The sequence below is a fragment of the Lepisosteus platostomus genome, chromosome 12 (genome assembly GCF_059453375.1).
Source record: "Lepisosteus platostomus isolate fLepPlt1 chromosome 12, fLepPlt1.hap1, whole genome shotgun sequence".
In the NCBI taxonomy this organism is placed as follows: Eukaryota; Metazoa; Chordata; class Actinopteri; order Semionotiformes; family Lepisosteidae; genus Lepisosteus; species Lepisosteus platostomus.
In genome coordinates this window covers 8,908,940-8,923,235 of record NC_142622.1, presented here as the reverse complement: position 1 = coordinate 8,923,235, position 14,296 = coordinate 8,908,940, and the positions used below count along the sequence as shown (strand labels likewise).

At 42.0% G+C, this 14,296-nt stretch overlaps 1 protein-coding gene across 2 annotated transcripts in view; it reads right to left on the bottom strand.

Annotated features, from left to right (window-relative positions):
* The window catches only part of vps13b (vacuolar protein sorting 13 homolog B), a 325,535-nt gene that overhangs the window by 78,540 nt on the left and 232,699 nt on the right, over positions 1-14,296 (bottom strand). For both annotated transcript variants that reach the window (XM_088600797.1, XM_088600796.1), the window contains exon 34: positions 315-1,038. In XM_088600797.1, coding sequence (XP_088456923.1) covers positions 315-1,038 — 724 coding nt within the window. The remainder of the gene's footprint in view (positions 1-314; positions 1,039-14,296) is intronic.

Here is a 14,296-nt window from a genome sequence, read left to right as displayed (position 1 = left end):
ACCCCTTCCCTAGCTTGAACCTTAAACTTAACCTTCATGTTGCTATGGGTGCAGGTGATCCTTAAAGCATAAAATCCGACTTTCCAGTCTCGCGAGTCTGTATCAACACACCTGTGTCACCTCGCAATGAAGAAAACTATGGTCAGACCCCTGTAGGGACTCCATATCATGCCACCTTTCCTTTCACGAGCTGGCTCACTTATAAACAACACAAAATCTATCAGGGACAAACAATATGATCTGCTGTGCCTCCACAAAGCTGCTCTGGGATGGCACTACGCAGGAGGAGGGTGATCTCAAGCGCACGTCCTCACCTAAACACTTGTAGTCCGTGGCCACGCCTTTGAGCGCGAGATCGAAGACCGAGAGCTCCAGCTTCTGCTTCCTGTGGTGGCAGCTGAGCAGCAGGGAAGGCTGGGACACCTGCAGGCAGAGCAAGGGCTCCAGCAGCACGTCGGGGGCCCCCCTGCGGCCGGGCTGCCTCACCACCGTCACCCCCAGGGCCTGGCGCGCCGAGGAGCGGCTGGGGGTGCTCAGGCTCTCCAGCGACAGCAGGCCCCCGGCTGGCCTGCCGCCCAGGGCGGAGGTGCTGCCGTGGAGGATGTCGTCGGCAGTCAGCATGGATATCCCCAGCACCGTGGCCAGAGCGCCGGGAGCCGGGTCAGCACGCGGCTCGGACGTGTTCAGGGCGCTCCGGCCTGACCTCTCCCCCTCCTTCCCGTCAGGCGGCGCCGTAGCAGCAGCGGCGGCGGCCGTGGGCCCGGGCGCGGCGGAGCAGGAGTAGGCCATGAGGGAGACGCGGCTGGCGGTGACGAAGACATCGAAGGGGATGAAGCTGAGGTTCTTGACGATGGAGGACTTGCGAGAGGGCCGGGCGATCCGGTGGTGGCTGGCCCCGCTGAGCTGCTCGATCTGGACGATGCGGATGCGCGCGCTGTCGCTGCCGAAGCCGCTGTCCCGGGCGCCGCTGTGCCGCGAAGAGCCGTCCGCCGCGCTGCCCCGTGTGGACGCGCTCTGCCGCTGCTCGTGCTCCGACAGCTGGGAGGGTTTAAAACCTGGGTCAGTTCTTTCTCCCGCCCTGCACTTCCTCACGGCCGCTTTTAAAAATAAAACTGAACAGACTGTTTAAAAGGAACACAAATAAAAAAGTGAGACAGTGCACTACAGTATGGAAAAAGTGATACTTTTCACTGTGATGAGCTCAAAAAAATGAAGGGACAGGGGACTGCCTTTTTTCAAATCCTACTGGCTCTTGGGTGGTGTACTGTAATATTAATATATAGGTGATGGGCTGGTGAAATCTGTGAACAACGGTTCTTTACTGAAGTTTCTCATTTAAATCAAGCACCTGAAACCGAACTTGACCTCGAGCTTCAATTCTTACTGCTTATCACTGATATCTTTCACTAAGTCTTAACCTGGGCTCTGAACTCTTGACTTAAGATGTGAATTATGAATATATTCAAAATCAGAAAAAAAACTTATGCATCTACACACCAGTGCATTCGCTATGTTCATTAAACTTTGCTCCTATTTGTTAAAATGCTACACATTTCTCCCCCTGCCTACAAACAACAACTGAAGCAACTTTAGAGAGTGCGTTGAAGAAACTGAATATTAGCCTTCAATAAAGGCTCGATGCCCCCCTCACCACTAAAAATGCAAGCAGGCATGAAAACGGGATATGCAGAGTCAGGGATGTCAGAGCAGAGGCTTTTGGAAACCCTCCTCCGATAACTAATAATAATAATAATAATAATAATAATAATAATAATAATAATTGCTTACACTTATATAGCGCTTTTCTGGACACTCCACTCAAAGCGCTTTACAGGTAATGGGGACTCCCCTCCACCACCACCAATGTGCAGCCCCACCTGGATGATGCGACGGCAGCCATAGTGCGCCAGAACGCTCACCACACATCAGCTCTCAGTGGGGAGGAGAGCAGAGTAATGTAGCCAATTCATAGAGGGGGATTATTAGGAGGCCATGATCAGTAAGGGCCAATTGGAAATTTGGCCAGGACACCGGGGTTACACCCCTACTCTTTTCGAGAAACGCCCTGGGATTTTTAATGACCACAGAGAGTCAGGACCTCGGTTTTACGTCTCATCCGAAGGACGGCGCCTTTTTACAGTATAGTGTCCCCGTCACTATACTGGGGCATTAGGACCCACATGGACCGCAGGGTGAGCGCCCCCTGCTGGCCCCACTAACACCTCTTCCAGCAGCAACCTCAGTTTTTCCCAGGAGGTCTCCCATCCAGGTACTGACCAGGCTCACACCTGCTTAGCTTCAGTGGGTTGCCAGTTGTGAGTTGCAGGGTGATATGGCTGCTGGCTGTAACTAATGTAGAGTCAGCCCTGAATGCAGCACCTTGCGCCACTATTCCTCCGAATCCTCCTTCCTCTCCATTGCTGAGGACTGCGAGCAGACTGCTGCATCTGTTTCAAACCTCCTTGACCCATTCTGGGCAGCGACCCTGACGAGGATTACATCATTCCTCCACTTGCCTCCTGAGCAGCCCTGCTCCCTGCCCGGCTGTCACGCATGAGTACGTGATATCTACTGAGCTGGCACCGGAGGGTGGCGTGAGACTTAATGAGAAACACTTTGAAACTGCAAGATAATCTCAGCAGCTGTCTGGCATCATGAGAGAATGTGGGGTCTATTTTAACAACCGTCCACTTCCGTACCTTGTATAGCTGCTTTGCATGTGAGTGATGCTATATCTAGTGAATACGAACCATCCAAAGGGACAAGCAGATCATTAACAGCACTTTTCTACTGTGCGTGTACAGTAAAAGAACGCATCAACACAGAGATCTGATGTTTTACGAAACATAAAACAGAGATCTGACCTTTTTAGCTTTGCTTTGTTGATAAATCCCAGGGACTACACAGTTAGATGGTAAGACCATTTTGTAATTAATAAATGCATAAGGACAGGACTAATTTCTAAGATACTTTAAACTATGTTCAAATAGTCTCAAACTATTTCAAACTAAGATCCATTCTTAAGAAAAGATAAAGAATATTTTCGAGCTGTGTGCTTTAGACTGAAAGACGTCTAATGTATTTTTAAAGGACACTCTCCCTTCTCACTCTTTGCCAAGTATGTTCTGATTTTTCATTGTCTGCTTTTCTTCTGAATCAGTGTGTGCCGTGTGACACTAGTATTCATATTAAATATTCCCCTTTAAATTATACGCACACCCTGTTCTGATAAGGGTCTAAACTTGAAAAAAAATCTGAATTACTACTGTAATTATTTTTTTTCTGTGGAAAAAAGACTATTGTGCAATTCCAAGACATTAATTTCAATTCATGCTGAGACGTATGACTAATTTCACATGGAATGCTTTGCTACTGCCTGCAGAATAACACAGCTAAATTAACTACAGGCACTTCAGTCATATGGCATTAGTCTCCCAGACTTCAAACTCCGTTACATGACATATTAAAACCACTACAATAAGAAGTGATATTAACAAGAAAATACAATGAAAAAAAAGAGCACACAAAAAGCATTTTACGCTATCTTCACTTGGCAATAAATGATTACCATGCTCAATACGTAAAGATTCCTAAAACTATGTGAGCCAATTTTTCAGCAAGCTGAAAACTGAATCGCCAGCATCAGTGCTCTTGCAGGAAATGGGGATGGGGGAGCTAAAGGACAGAATCTTCTGGTCTTTTTGGAAACCTGCACTGAGCTGTCTTGCACTAAAACCCATATCCCATACTGCAGAAATTCAACAGCTACATCCATGAAAGGCCAGCGATAAAGAACAAAAAAATGCCCCACTCCCCACTCCCAAACTCTTTCCACAATCCATTTGATGTGAATGATAAAAGTTTTCTTTAATTAGCTACTGGTGTGCATTAACATGATTATGATTAAGCCATAAAAATCTACTATACATAACTTTTCACCCCCCCCACACACACACACCCCATGTCATCCTGCACATGTTTTACATTACAGCACTTCAGAATGCTCTCTCTGCTGCTTTTCAAGATTCAACCTTCCCTTCCCGAGAGTTAAACGTATATTATTGCAGTGGTGGAGATAATGTTTCAGACCTCCAGGCATATATTAAATGCACTGGCACGACATTAAACAAAATGCTTGACTTATTAGATATTTCCTATTCTAAACAGTGTCATCAAAGGCTAAAAACAAGATCCATATAAAAGGCAATGCAGGGCTTCCATACAGAGGTTGTGCCAAAATCCCTGTTCTTTCCAAACTAATGAGGAAAGGATGTGTACTCTTTCTATACAAATGTAAGATTTTCCAAGCATTCACATAAGGAAATAGGGATATTTGCACCATGTGGGTTGCATTAAACAAACTTGTATTGGTAAAGCAATATTTTAAAAAAAGGTATCTGGCAAATAAAAATAGCCCACAAATACTACTTTACATCTGGTTAACAAAAAGTAACAAAAAACAGTAGTATAACTGCTAATTAAAACTGAGGAAGCACAGAAACAGTCACATAAACTGATCATTGATGAATTTACGATAAGAGTGGCCTGAAATATTTATGATTCAAACTGCATTTACTGACCACTTACTTTTTATGAATAATTATCTCTAATATCGCCATCCAATCGCAAAGTTAAAAAAAATTGGAGAAGATGAATTATCGGAGCCAAACACATCATTTCACTCATTCCTCCTCTTTTTACACCCCGTTGAGTACTGCACCTACAACACAACTCAGCCAGAAAGTGGCTACGTAGGTTCTGTATATACTGTGCTGTACATTCTTGACATGCAATCAATGTACCCGTTTTATAACAGGCAACAATAGTAAGAAAACATGTACAGTTTCCCAGTTTAATTCTCATATTCCAGTGATTACTTTCTTTATATTAATGTACTGAAGCGTCATCCCCCGGTTAAAGCACAATCCCTTCCCGAACATGGGTCAAAATGCTTTCAGCCAATCAGGAGAGCATCATTTGCAACACGCAAATGACGGAAAATCGCAGAAGTGTGAAACCACAGATTTGACGTGTCAAGCGCACTGGGTACATCTGCATGACATTTGAATCAATTTCTATAGAGTAACTGAAAGCAGCTTCACTGTTGGGAAAATTGACATACTGTCAATGTCTTGCAACGATTCTAACTGAAGTCTTAAACCATATGGTGAAGTATTATTTTTAATTTTACAAATGAATGCAATGTTTCCAACAATTACGTCACACCATGCTTCATTTTCTGAGTTTGCAAAAACAAGCAAAATATTCTAGAGCATATTTCTCACTGCAGTTTGTCCGACATATTTCAAATATACATATTAGTTGACCCGGCTATAAATCTTGTGCTGGTTCGATTAAGCATTTTCTGGTATGCCATCATATAAATCTCATTTTTCAGTCCCACTGGCACAACAACCAACCTCACTTCATTTAATCTCCCACACATGAAATTTGCTGTAGATGGAGGACACTGGCCTGTCTGTTCATTTGCCTGCCTTCAGGAAACACTGGCAATCTTACAGTAAGGCACAGACTGCCACAAGGTTACTGTTGTTTGGAAAGCTAATCCTGAACAGGAGTAACCCTAGAGCCCATTTTTCCACAATTCACCATCTCTTAAATCCAGTTAAGAACAGCAATCTAGGAGAGTCAACAGTCCTAAAATTGATAACATCCGGAATCAGATGTGATTCAGTACCATGTGATTCCACCCTTAAGAAAAATGTATAAACTCACAAGTGTAGCACAATCTACCTTGAAGGGTTTAATGCAGTCTCTCCTCAGCAGCTAGATGAAATGATCATTACATTAAAACCCACCACATGGTCCTCAGATCCTACTCCCACTTTAATAAGCTACAGTACCCCCTGTATAAATGACAAAAGCAACCTTTACATTGTTGCTGCTCAGCCTTAAGGGCTTGAATTTTTCTGCGCCGGACTACAGTACACGAGTGAACTGTACTGTTAATTCTCTATGCACATATGAAAAGAAAGTTTGTTCAACTTCGATTAAAATGGAATACAGCATAACTACAGTAGCAACCATAGTCAGACTTTGCACCCATTTTTAAAATTAGGCCCGTTCCCCTGTTTACTAGTTCCCTTGTCTAGGGAACGTGGGATCATGAGGAGACCCTGAGGTCTGGTCCACTGCTCAAGGGCAGTGCAATGATCTTCCAGCCTATATCAGATCTGGCAAAGACAGCGCTTTCAAATCCTGAACTCTCTTTCATGCCCTAACTTTTACTTCTGTTTAATATACTGTTGTACCATTTGCATGCCTGTCTCTTTTGCCTGAAGGCTTTAACGTACAGTGTCACCAGGTGATGCACCACGAAAGTTGCTGGATTAAACATAAGGTCACTATCGGAAATAAAAATACAAGCTTGGTGTCGAATATTTTTTTAAATGGCCTTTCTTTGTAGATGCACAATGAGATTGTTTTCTCATCGTGTGCCCATACTCTCCAGGAGACATTCAGAAGGAATTAACTGCTGGTATCTGTCAGCCTCTCATGGACACAGTGACGCGTTTCATCTCTGTGTATCCATACGTGCCATTTAGTATGCTGCTCAGGTCAGGTAAGGACTATGGAGATTAATGGGGCTTATCAATGAGAGTATGAGCCGATTGCGGCTTAGTGACTTTCCTGTTCATGCTTCGGAGCTTTTCAAAGCCCTTGCCTGTTAACTGAGCACATGCATTTTACAGCCACGAAGCCACGAACATTTTCTTTCTGAATACAGAGCGTTTTCCATTTTTCGTGTGTGTAAGATTTTGGAACAATGTCACATGGTTTTAGGAAAAAACACATAATTGGAGTACAATTGGAATTTTCTGTAACAATTGTTTACAATTTGAAGGGAATTCATTTTCTTACTGTAACTCCTGGATTTATAGACCTTTAGTAAGCTGTTCTATGTTTAAATTACCAAAGCAAACCATACTATTCAGCAGCTCAACCACTACAAAAGGATGGGATGGGACTAACAAGGACAACCTAATATTTTCCTGACATGTCAAAGGCCTGTTCATTCAGTGATGTCACATTTGGAACTTGAACACTTGAAACTGATGACAATAAAAGGCAAAAATATTAACCTTCTGAATTTTTTCAGTAACAAGCATGTGATACCACCATTATAGGAAACAGTAATGGGGGAGAACATCTAAAATTATAAAGCTGCACAATACCGTCCTCTTTTTTATGTAGGTCAAGACAGAAGGGAGGCTCTGAACTACATACTGTATCCCCAAAACATCTGAAACCTCAGCATTATTTTTTATTTACAGAATGATATCCTCAAATTATATTGAAGAACAAAGAAAAAATAATAAACATGTTAGCAATAAATTGCAAAGGAACGAATGCCATAAGTCAATCAATAGCTTCCCCGCGGAGAACTGTACTGTTTACCAGAAAGTTGGCTCAATGAATTGGGGTTTTGCTTATTTCCCTTAAAAACATCCTTCCCTGTATAAGCAGTTGGTCGGCATGTGGCCTTGATCTGTTAGCACATATTTTGCCACAAAACTAGTCCAGCTCCACTCTGCTTCATCAAAAGAAACCATTCCTGAATCTTGACGTCTAACACAACAAACAACACCGGAGCTGAGGTACACAGTACCTTCAATTAAAAGGAGAACACCCGAATCATTGCTCTTTGGGACCCCTTGATACTAGAGTGCATTTCCCATCGGTCCTTTTATCACCTCTGTAGGCTGTCTCAAATCTGGGTGGACTTTAGGAACCACAACAAGGGCAGATAAAACAATCTGTGTTCCATAAGAGCACCATGATCTAGCTACAGTATCTCATACAAGGTTGGACTACAATTTGGCCTTATATAACGGTACAAATGTAGCGAGCAAAATGAACCCCCCCCCCCCCCAAAAAAAATGTCTTGCGGAAACAATAATATATCCCTTAGCCAGATGGCAGGCTCATGGGGAAATTGGCAGAATAGAATGGCCGTTAAAAACAACTTCATATAAAATTTCAAGCCCACATCTAAATGAAACTGTTTTTCTTCTGACATTTCACCTTTCCGGGGGACAGCGAAACTACCTCATCCACATTGCTGGGGCCCAGATGCTGGAAGAGAGGTAAGCAAACTGAGTGAGTACACTGGAGTGTCTTCGCGCCAAGCAGGCGCAACTACAGATTTGTGTCCAAAGCGAAACAACAACTGTGTCTCATTATCTCCGGGGATTTAAATTTAGGTTTCAAGTTCATGTTAGAGTAATTTTCTAATCTAATAATTTTAAATGCAGTGTTTATGCATGTCTAAAGCCCTGGTGTTACATGGGCTTAAGTGCTAATTTAGATCCATAGGTCAAATGCTTGTGACAAAGCCGTCTTCTTAAGTCTCCTCATATATTCCCACCAACCCAAACACACGCAGTCACCTTCTACTTTTTTTTTTAAAAAAAAGGTGCATTATGTATAGACTGAGAGACATTACAAATATAACACAAGGAAATATAAAAAGTTGAAACAAAAGCACTAGCATTTTAAATGTCTCAGGATATTAATGAACTGTAATGACGTAACAGTAATTTAAGAGCTAGCACACATTCAATTATATTTTAAATTATTCCTGTTACACTTCAAGGTCACAAGCTGCTGCTTTCGCTGGATTGCTACTGGCGAAGGACTACAGGAAAGAAAGTTAAGAAAGCCATGTTAATTGAATACTCTTTGTATTGTATGAACAACATGTGATACATTGAAAATCTGAAGAAACAAATACATTATGTTTTAGAAAAATTATACAGATCTTGAATTTAAACCTTTTGCTGTCATTCTGTTTAATCTGTAAATTCATGATGAGCCATGATCTATTCAGGGAACTCCGAACTGTTGCATAAGCACTAATCACCTCAATCGTGATTTTAGTCTGCTAAATATCAAGACGGGAGAAACTCAAGAAAGAAAACTACAGAAATGAACTAGTAGGCTCCATCCTATTAAGAGAACAATGTTTTTGTTCGGACGGTGTGTTGGGGTGTACTGTACAAGGTTCACCAGAAGAGCAGTGCATTTCCTCATTCTGCTTGTTTTACGCCAGCTTTCTCATGAGTATGGGTATGCGACAGTTATGCAGTGGATTGCCCTACTCACCAGATCTGAGCCGCAGATGAACCACATTGACCATTTCTGGGAGGATATGTGGAATCCATGGCTAACAGAGCAATAAAGTAGGCGCTTGCTTATGCAGACTGTACGAGAGGCATGGGACAGCATGTCACAACACAGGATCTGCAACCTGAGGCAAAGCGTGCGTCACAGATGTATAAAAACTTACACTGGACACTCTCTACATGCCCATGACTTTCACAGTAGAGCCTTTGTCAACCAGCCTTGTTGATAACAAATACTAATCAATGTAAGGATTTTACCTATCATTTTTGTTCAACCCTGAAGCGAGAGTCTGTGTCTGTGCGTGCACTGAGAAGGACTGGCGTACCGTCCAGGGTGTACCCTGCCTTACGCCTGTTGCTTGCTGGGATAGGCTCGATAGGCCCCCACTCCCTCACAACCCTGAATTGGATGAAGCAGATTAGAAAATAGACGGATAGAGATAAGATCAATTAAGTCTGACAGCACCTGCTATAGGTGCTCCATTTTCTTCCATTCATAACTTATTGATTGGCCAAAGTTATCAGTGACTTTCGATGCTCAGTACAGTATGTATAGTATCTAAACACACTCTGGCCAAAAGATGATAAACTCAATGAGTCGAGCCTCTCCAAGCTGCAAGAAAAGCTAAAGGTTTTGTAATATTTGCGGCCAAATCCCATTCCCATCTATTGTTTTCCAGCTCCTTATCCGAGATAGTGATGGGGGTGGATGGTAAGGCTGATTAAATTGCATGTCCCACCAGTTCCAAAAGCTTCAATGCAACCGAGTTCTGTTCAAAAAGGTGGTGGAAATCTCTCTCTTGCTCCTCAGGCTATCCATGTATTAGCTGCCAGAGATCTTTATTTTGCAGCAGTGATACTGCAGTCACTCAATCCCAAGCACTGAAGTGCAACACAGTCTAAACTGTCTAAACTGACTGACAGCATGCAGCCATACAAACTGGATAGAGACAAGTACTGAATGAATTACACAGGAAAGGAAATTCCTCATCAATACTTAAGGAACCCCAGTCAGGAAATGTCTGGCACTGCCATTTGTATTCACTTTAAGAAACGTGGTACAAAGACTAGATTTTTTCTTATGTCTTCTAAGGCACACCTGCTCAAGAAAATGATGACATGGAAATGCCAGCAAACCCTCAAAAGATCATTTAAGGGCATATGTATACAAACGTTATCAATAATATTTGATTAAACTTCTTCATTTATAAGGTCACAAACACTTCAGGCACTGCTTAGCACACCACCACATATACAGCACACCACATTATATAGGCAAATATATAGGGAGTATTTGCAGTCTACTGAAAAGGCAAAGATTTTTGCCTTCGGTAACAAGGTGGAAAAGAGGTGAAATGGGGTAAACGTGATGACTTAGATTAATGTTGGGAAACTGCCAAAGGGCTGTGTTTGTGAGCAATTCAGTGATACAGCATTGTTTCTCAAAAACACTGGAGAGACACTGGGGCTGTATGAGTAACAGTGTTGGCAGACGGATTATTTATAGGAATGAACTTAGAAGGAGGAGGGAAAAAAAATCTCCGTCCAATTTATTTTTGGGAAAACATCCCAGTAACGATGGACATGTAAGCTCTGAAGTGGTGTCAGGACTACAAGGAAAATGACGCAATACCTATTACACTATGAAAACATTATTCCAGCTATGCAATAGTCAACAAACAGATTTCTGGCACACTGAAATCTATAAATGTATAGCAGAATAATAAAATACACAAATACACTGAAGAACACAATCAAGATGGCAGAAAAGCCAGCAATGATTGTTAAGATAAAACATGCTGTGCCGAAAATAATAAAGTAACTTCAGCAAAATTATAAAGCCCAGCATACAGCTTCTTTGGCCCGTATTGGGATGAAAAGACCAGGAAAGCTTTGTAGCTGAGATGTGAAGTGAAATTAAAGATAATGGAGCTCCAAAAAATACGAATACAGATATAATTTCTTCTATCGTGCATTAAGGTTTAGGAGAGGGCTTCTAACACAGGCTTTGCTTGTTTAACCTTTAAGAGCCGAATGGAGAGCTTTTCACTTACATTCAGTCCATTTGCACAGGACACAGTTATACTGAATCACCTGTTATTGTAACAGTGGAATCTTGCTTGTACAGGTGTAAATGTTGCTGTGTTTTTTTTCTTGCTTTCTTTAAACCGATCCAGCAATTTTGGTAGCTTTCCAAGAAAATAATGACTCCTACCGATTTCGCTTGCCTTCTTTGGTTTAGCTTTATGCCACTTTTTGTTTTTACTAAAGAAGTGACACAGAATCCCTCCAAGCTGATTGAAAACGTTTTCCTGTGAACCATGGTCTCCACACCTGAGTGGAAAACTGAAACCAGGGTCAGGAAAAGGCCAAAGTCCCCCTGCGACAGGCCACAGTTGTTTCTCTTTAATATAATTCCAACTATTCAGATTTTATCTGGAGTTTCACGCCAATTTTTACAATGATACGGAGCGAAAAAGCCATTCGGCTGCTACTGATCTCAAATATATTAGGTTTCCGAGCTGAATTTTAAATGTGTGCAGTTGTTCTTTCAGAAAATCTAAAGTCAATGACTTGGCTCTCTAAATGTTAAAAGGCGAAATGTTTTGACTGCCTGTCAATTAGCAGTTGATTCACATGTAAGGGGTCACTAAACTCTTAAGAAAAAGATACGGTTTCATAACAATAAAGAGAGCAAGATGAACGGTCACTATAAAAATATGTATGTTCAAGATAGGCTGAAGCAATTCGCTTACTTAACAGATGTTAAACAGTCAAATGTAAAGAGAGATGGATGCATAGGGAGAGATATTTATTATTACACACTAAAGCAACAGGGAAAATCAAAACAGAGCAGACCTGGAAGGAGGACTGCTTTTTTCGGTCTCTGAAACCGATACGGCTCATTGAGAGGGTTAACAAGGAGAACTGAATCTGTCGTGGCCTGTGCTTCAGGGGGCTACAGTTTGTCTTAGAGCAACGGGCTACAATGGGTATTTCTTTAAAAAATGCAACAACTGCATTCTCTAGAGAGGCCGCGTGCCTGGCTGTAAAAACTCAACTCATACCTTTTGGATCCTGGATATTCAGGTCTTTGTACGCAATTGACAGTGAACTGCTGAGATGCACAGACGTGTCCTGAGAAATACTTTTCTCAAGAGTATGAAAGATGCTAGACATGACACTGCTGCATTCACTACAGCTGATTTCATTTTTGTTCTGACAGACCAAACTACGGTCCAAGAGTACATACTTATTTATCTCATGAGTAATTGAAATCAATTGGAATTGAACATAAAAAAATGCTAGATCTAAAATTCCATACGGAATACTTCCATTTACCTTTCCTGGGAAACAGAATGTTACAGTATGTTTATCAATCATCAGATGGTTACTAATTTTCCTTGGTTACACTCATGCAATCTGATTTTCCTGGATGTGTAGAGAAGTCATCTGCAAAATGCAACTCAGCTGAGTTTTAAGACATCATTTGAACCAAAATGCATTGAGAGCAAATATCATTTCTTCTCAATGCAGGGCAATGAAGGTCAAATGGGAAAATTGGAACATTTTGTAATACTGTACTTCATTATTGTTACTCGTTTCTCTTTCCTTTGTTATCAGAATTCAAAATGTGACAATTAGCCTGACTTTATTGCCACACAAGCATGAATTAGTCTCTTTAAGAGACTAAAATCTTAATTAAATCTTGTCTGTGGTCCTGTTCAGACCCCTTTTCTCAGCTTTAATAGGAGTACTGAATTGAAGAATAACTGCAAAATATTCTGCTTCTTATGCAAAGAACATTCACTGTAAATCAGGCTATAGTGCAATATGCAGCAGGGTCCCTCCTCTGCTTTAATCTCGATTCCCTTTTCAAGAGGCCATCCTCATCAAGGATCGCCAATCCCACAAGACAATTACATTCACACAGAATTAGCATGAATAAAGCTTCTGTTAGCTTTGATAAATTCAGATATCGAAGGCAGAAATGAACATTAACAGAGAACTCCGCCTGAGGGTTCAAGTTTACCTTTTGTTTTTAGGGACCCCCGGTGTCAGTACATGGCTTTTATTTTTCACAGGCCCCCTGTCTCAGCATGGTAAGTAGCACGTGGGTGGAATACAGTCCCAGTTCGATACACGCAAATACGATCAAATAAATCTGCCGGAACAAAGCTATGTCTGCTTTTCTACCAGATCTCGACTTCATGCAATATACATTAAAAAGAACAGGCTTACAAATTTCTTGAACATTAAAAATTATTTTAGCCAAGAACAGGCTTTAAATCCCATGAAGTTGTCCATCCTATACTGTACTGTAAATCCATCTTGGTCTCTTAAAAATTAGAGCACATCTTACAGCTCATTACCGCATACAGTAGCGGATGAGAAACTCTGCAACGAGGTAAGAAAACAATATTTAAACTGCATTTACAATTCCGATTGTTGAAGAAACCTCTGAAGCAGCGCCATGGGAAGAGGGAGACTGGAACTACTGGGATTATTTTTGAAGTGAAAAGCACCAGTCCTCACGAGGAATGGCCTACAGAGCAGAAACTATTTCACTGTGTGCTTTGACTGCGATGACTCACAAGTTCCCCGTGACGTCTGGTACCTCTTGCAGCCTCGTCAGGGAATGCAACACTAGCATCCCGAGGAGGAAGTCTTAGTTAAACTTTGCTTCAAAGGCACATAATTGTCTGAGGATATGATACATTATGGTGTGGGACTTCCCAAGCTAAACTCGTATTTTCCTCCAAATGCTCAGTGTAAACACATGGCTGGAGACGCAGCGTGCGGTCGAGTGTTTTCAAATTTCTCTCACAGCTGAAGACGCTTGCCGTTTTGTTAATTGTTTTTTTTTTCCCCCTTCAGCTCGGTTTGCCATTTTCGAAATATTTTGGAAAGATATCTTTGCGGCGGCGGCTGCTGCTGGCGGACAGGAGGCCGGCCGAGCCAAGCCAGACGTTTCCACTACAAAGTCACCACTGAGCGGATGGCAAGGAGATAGTAAACAACATCCATGGGCGAGCTGGGCAGAACGCGCTGTGGAGGCAAGCTCCTCTGCCCCCTTCCTTCAGCTTCTCCCTTCTCTCTCTGTGTTTATTGTGGGGCGTAAAGGCCTTAGGAATTCGCACACCCATGAG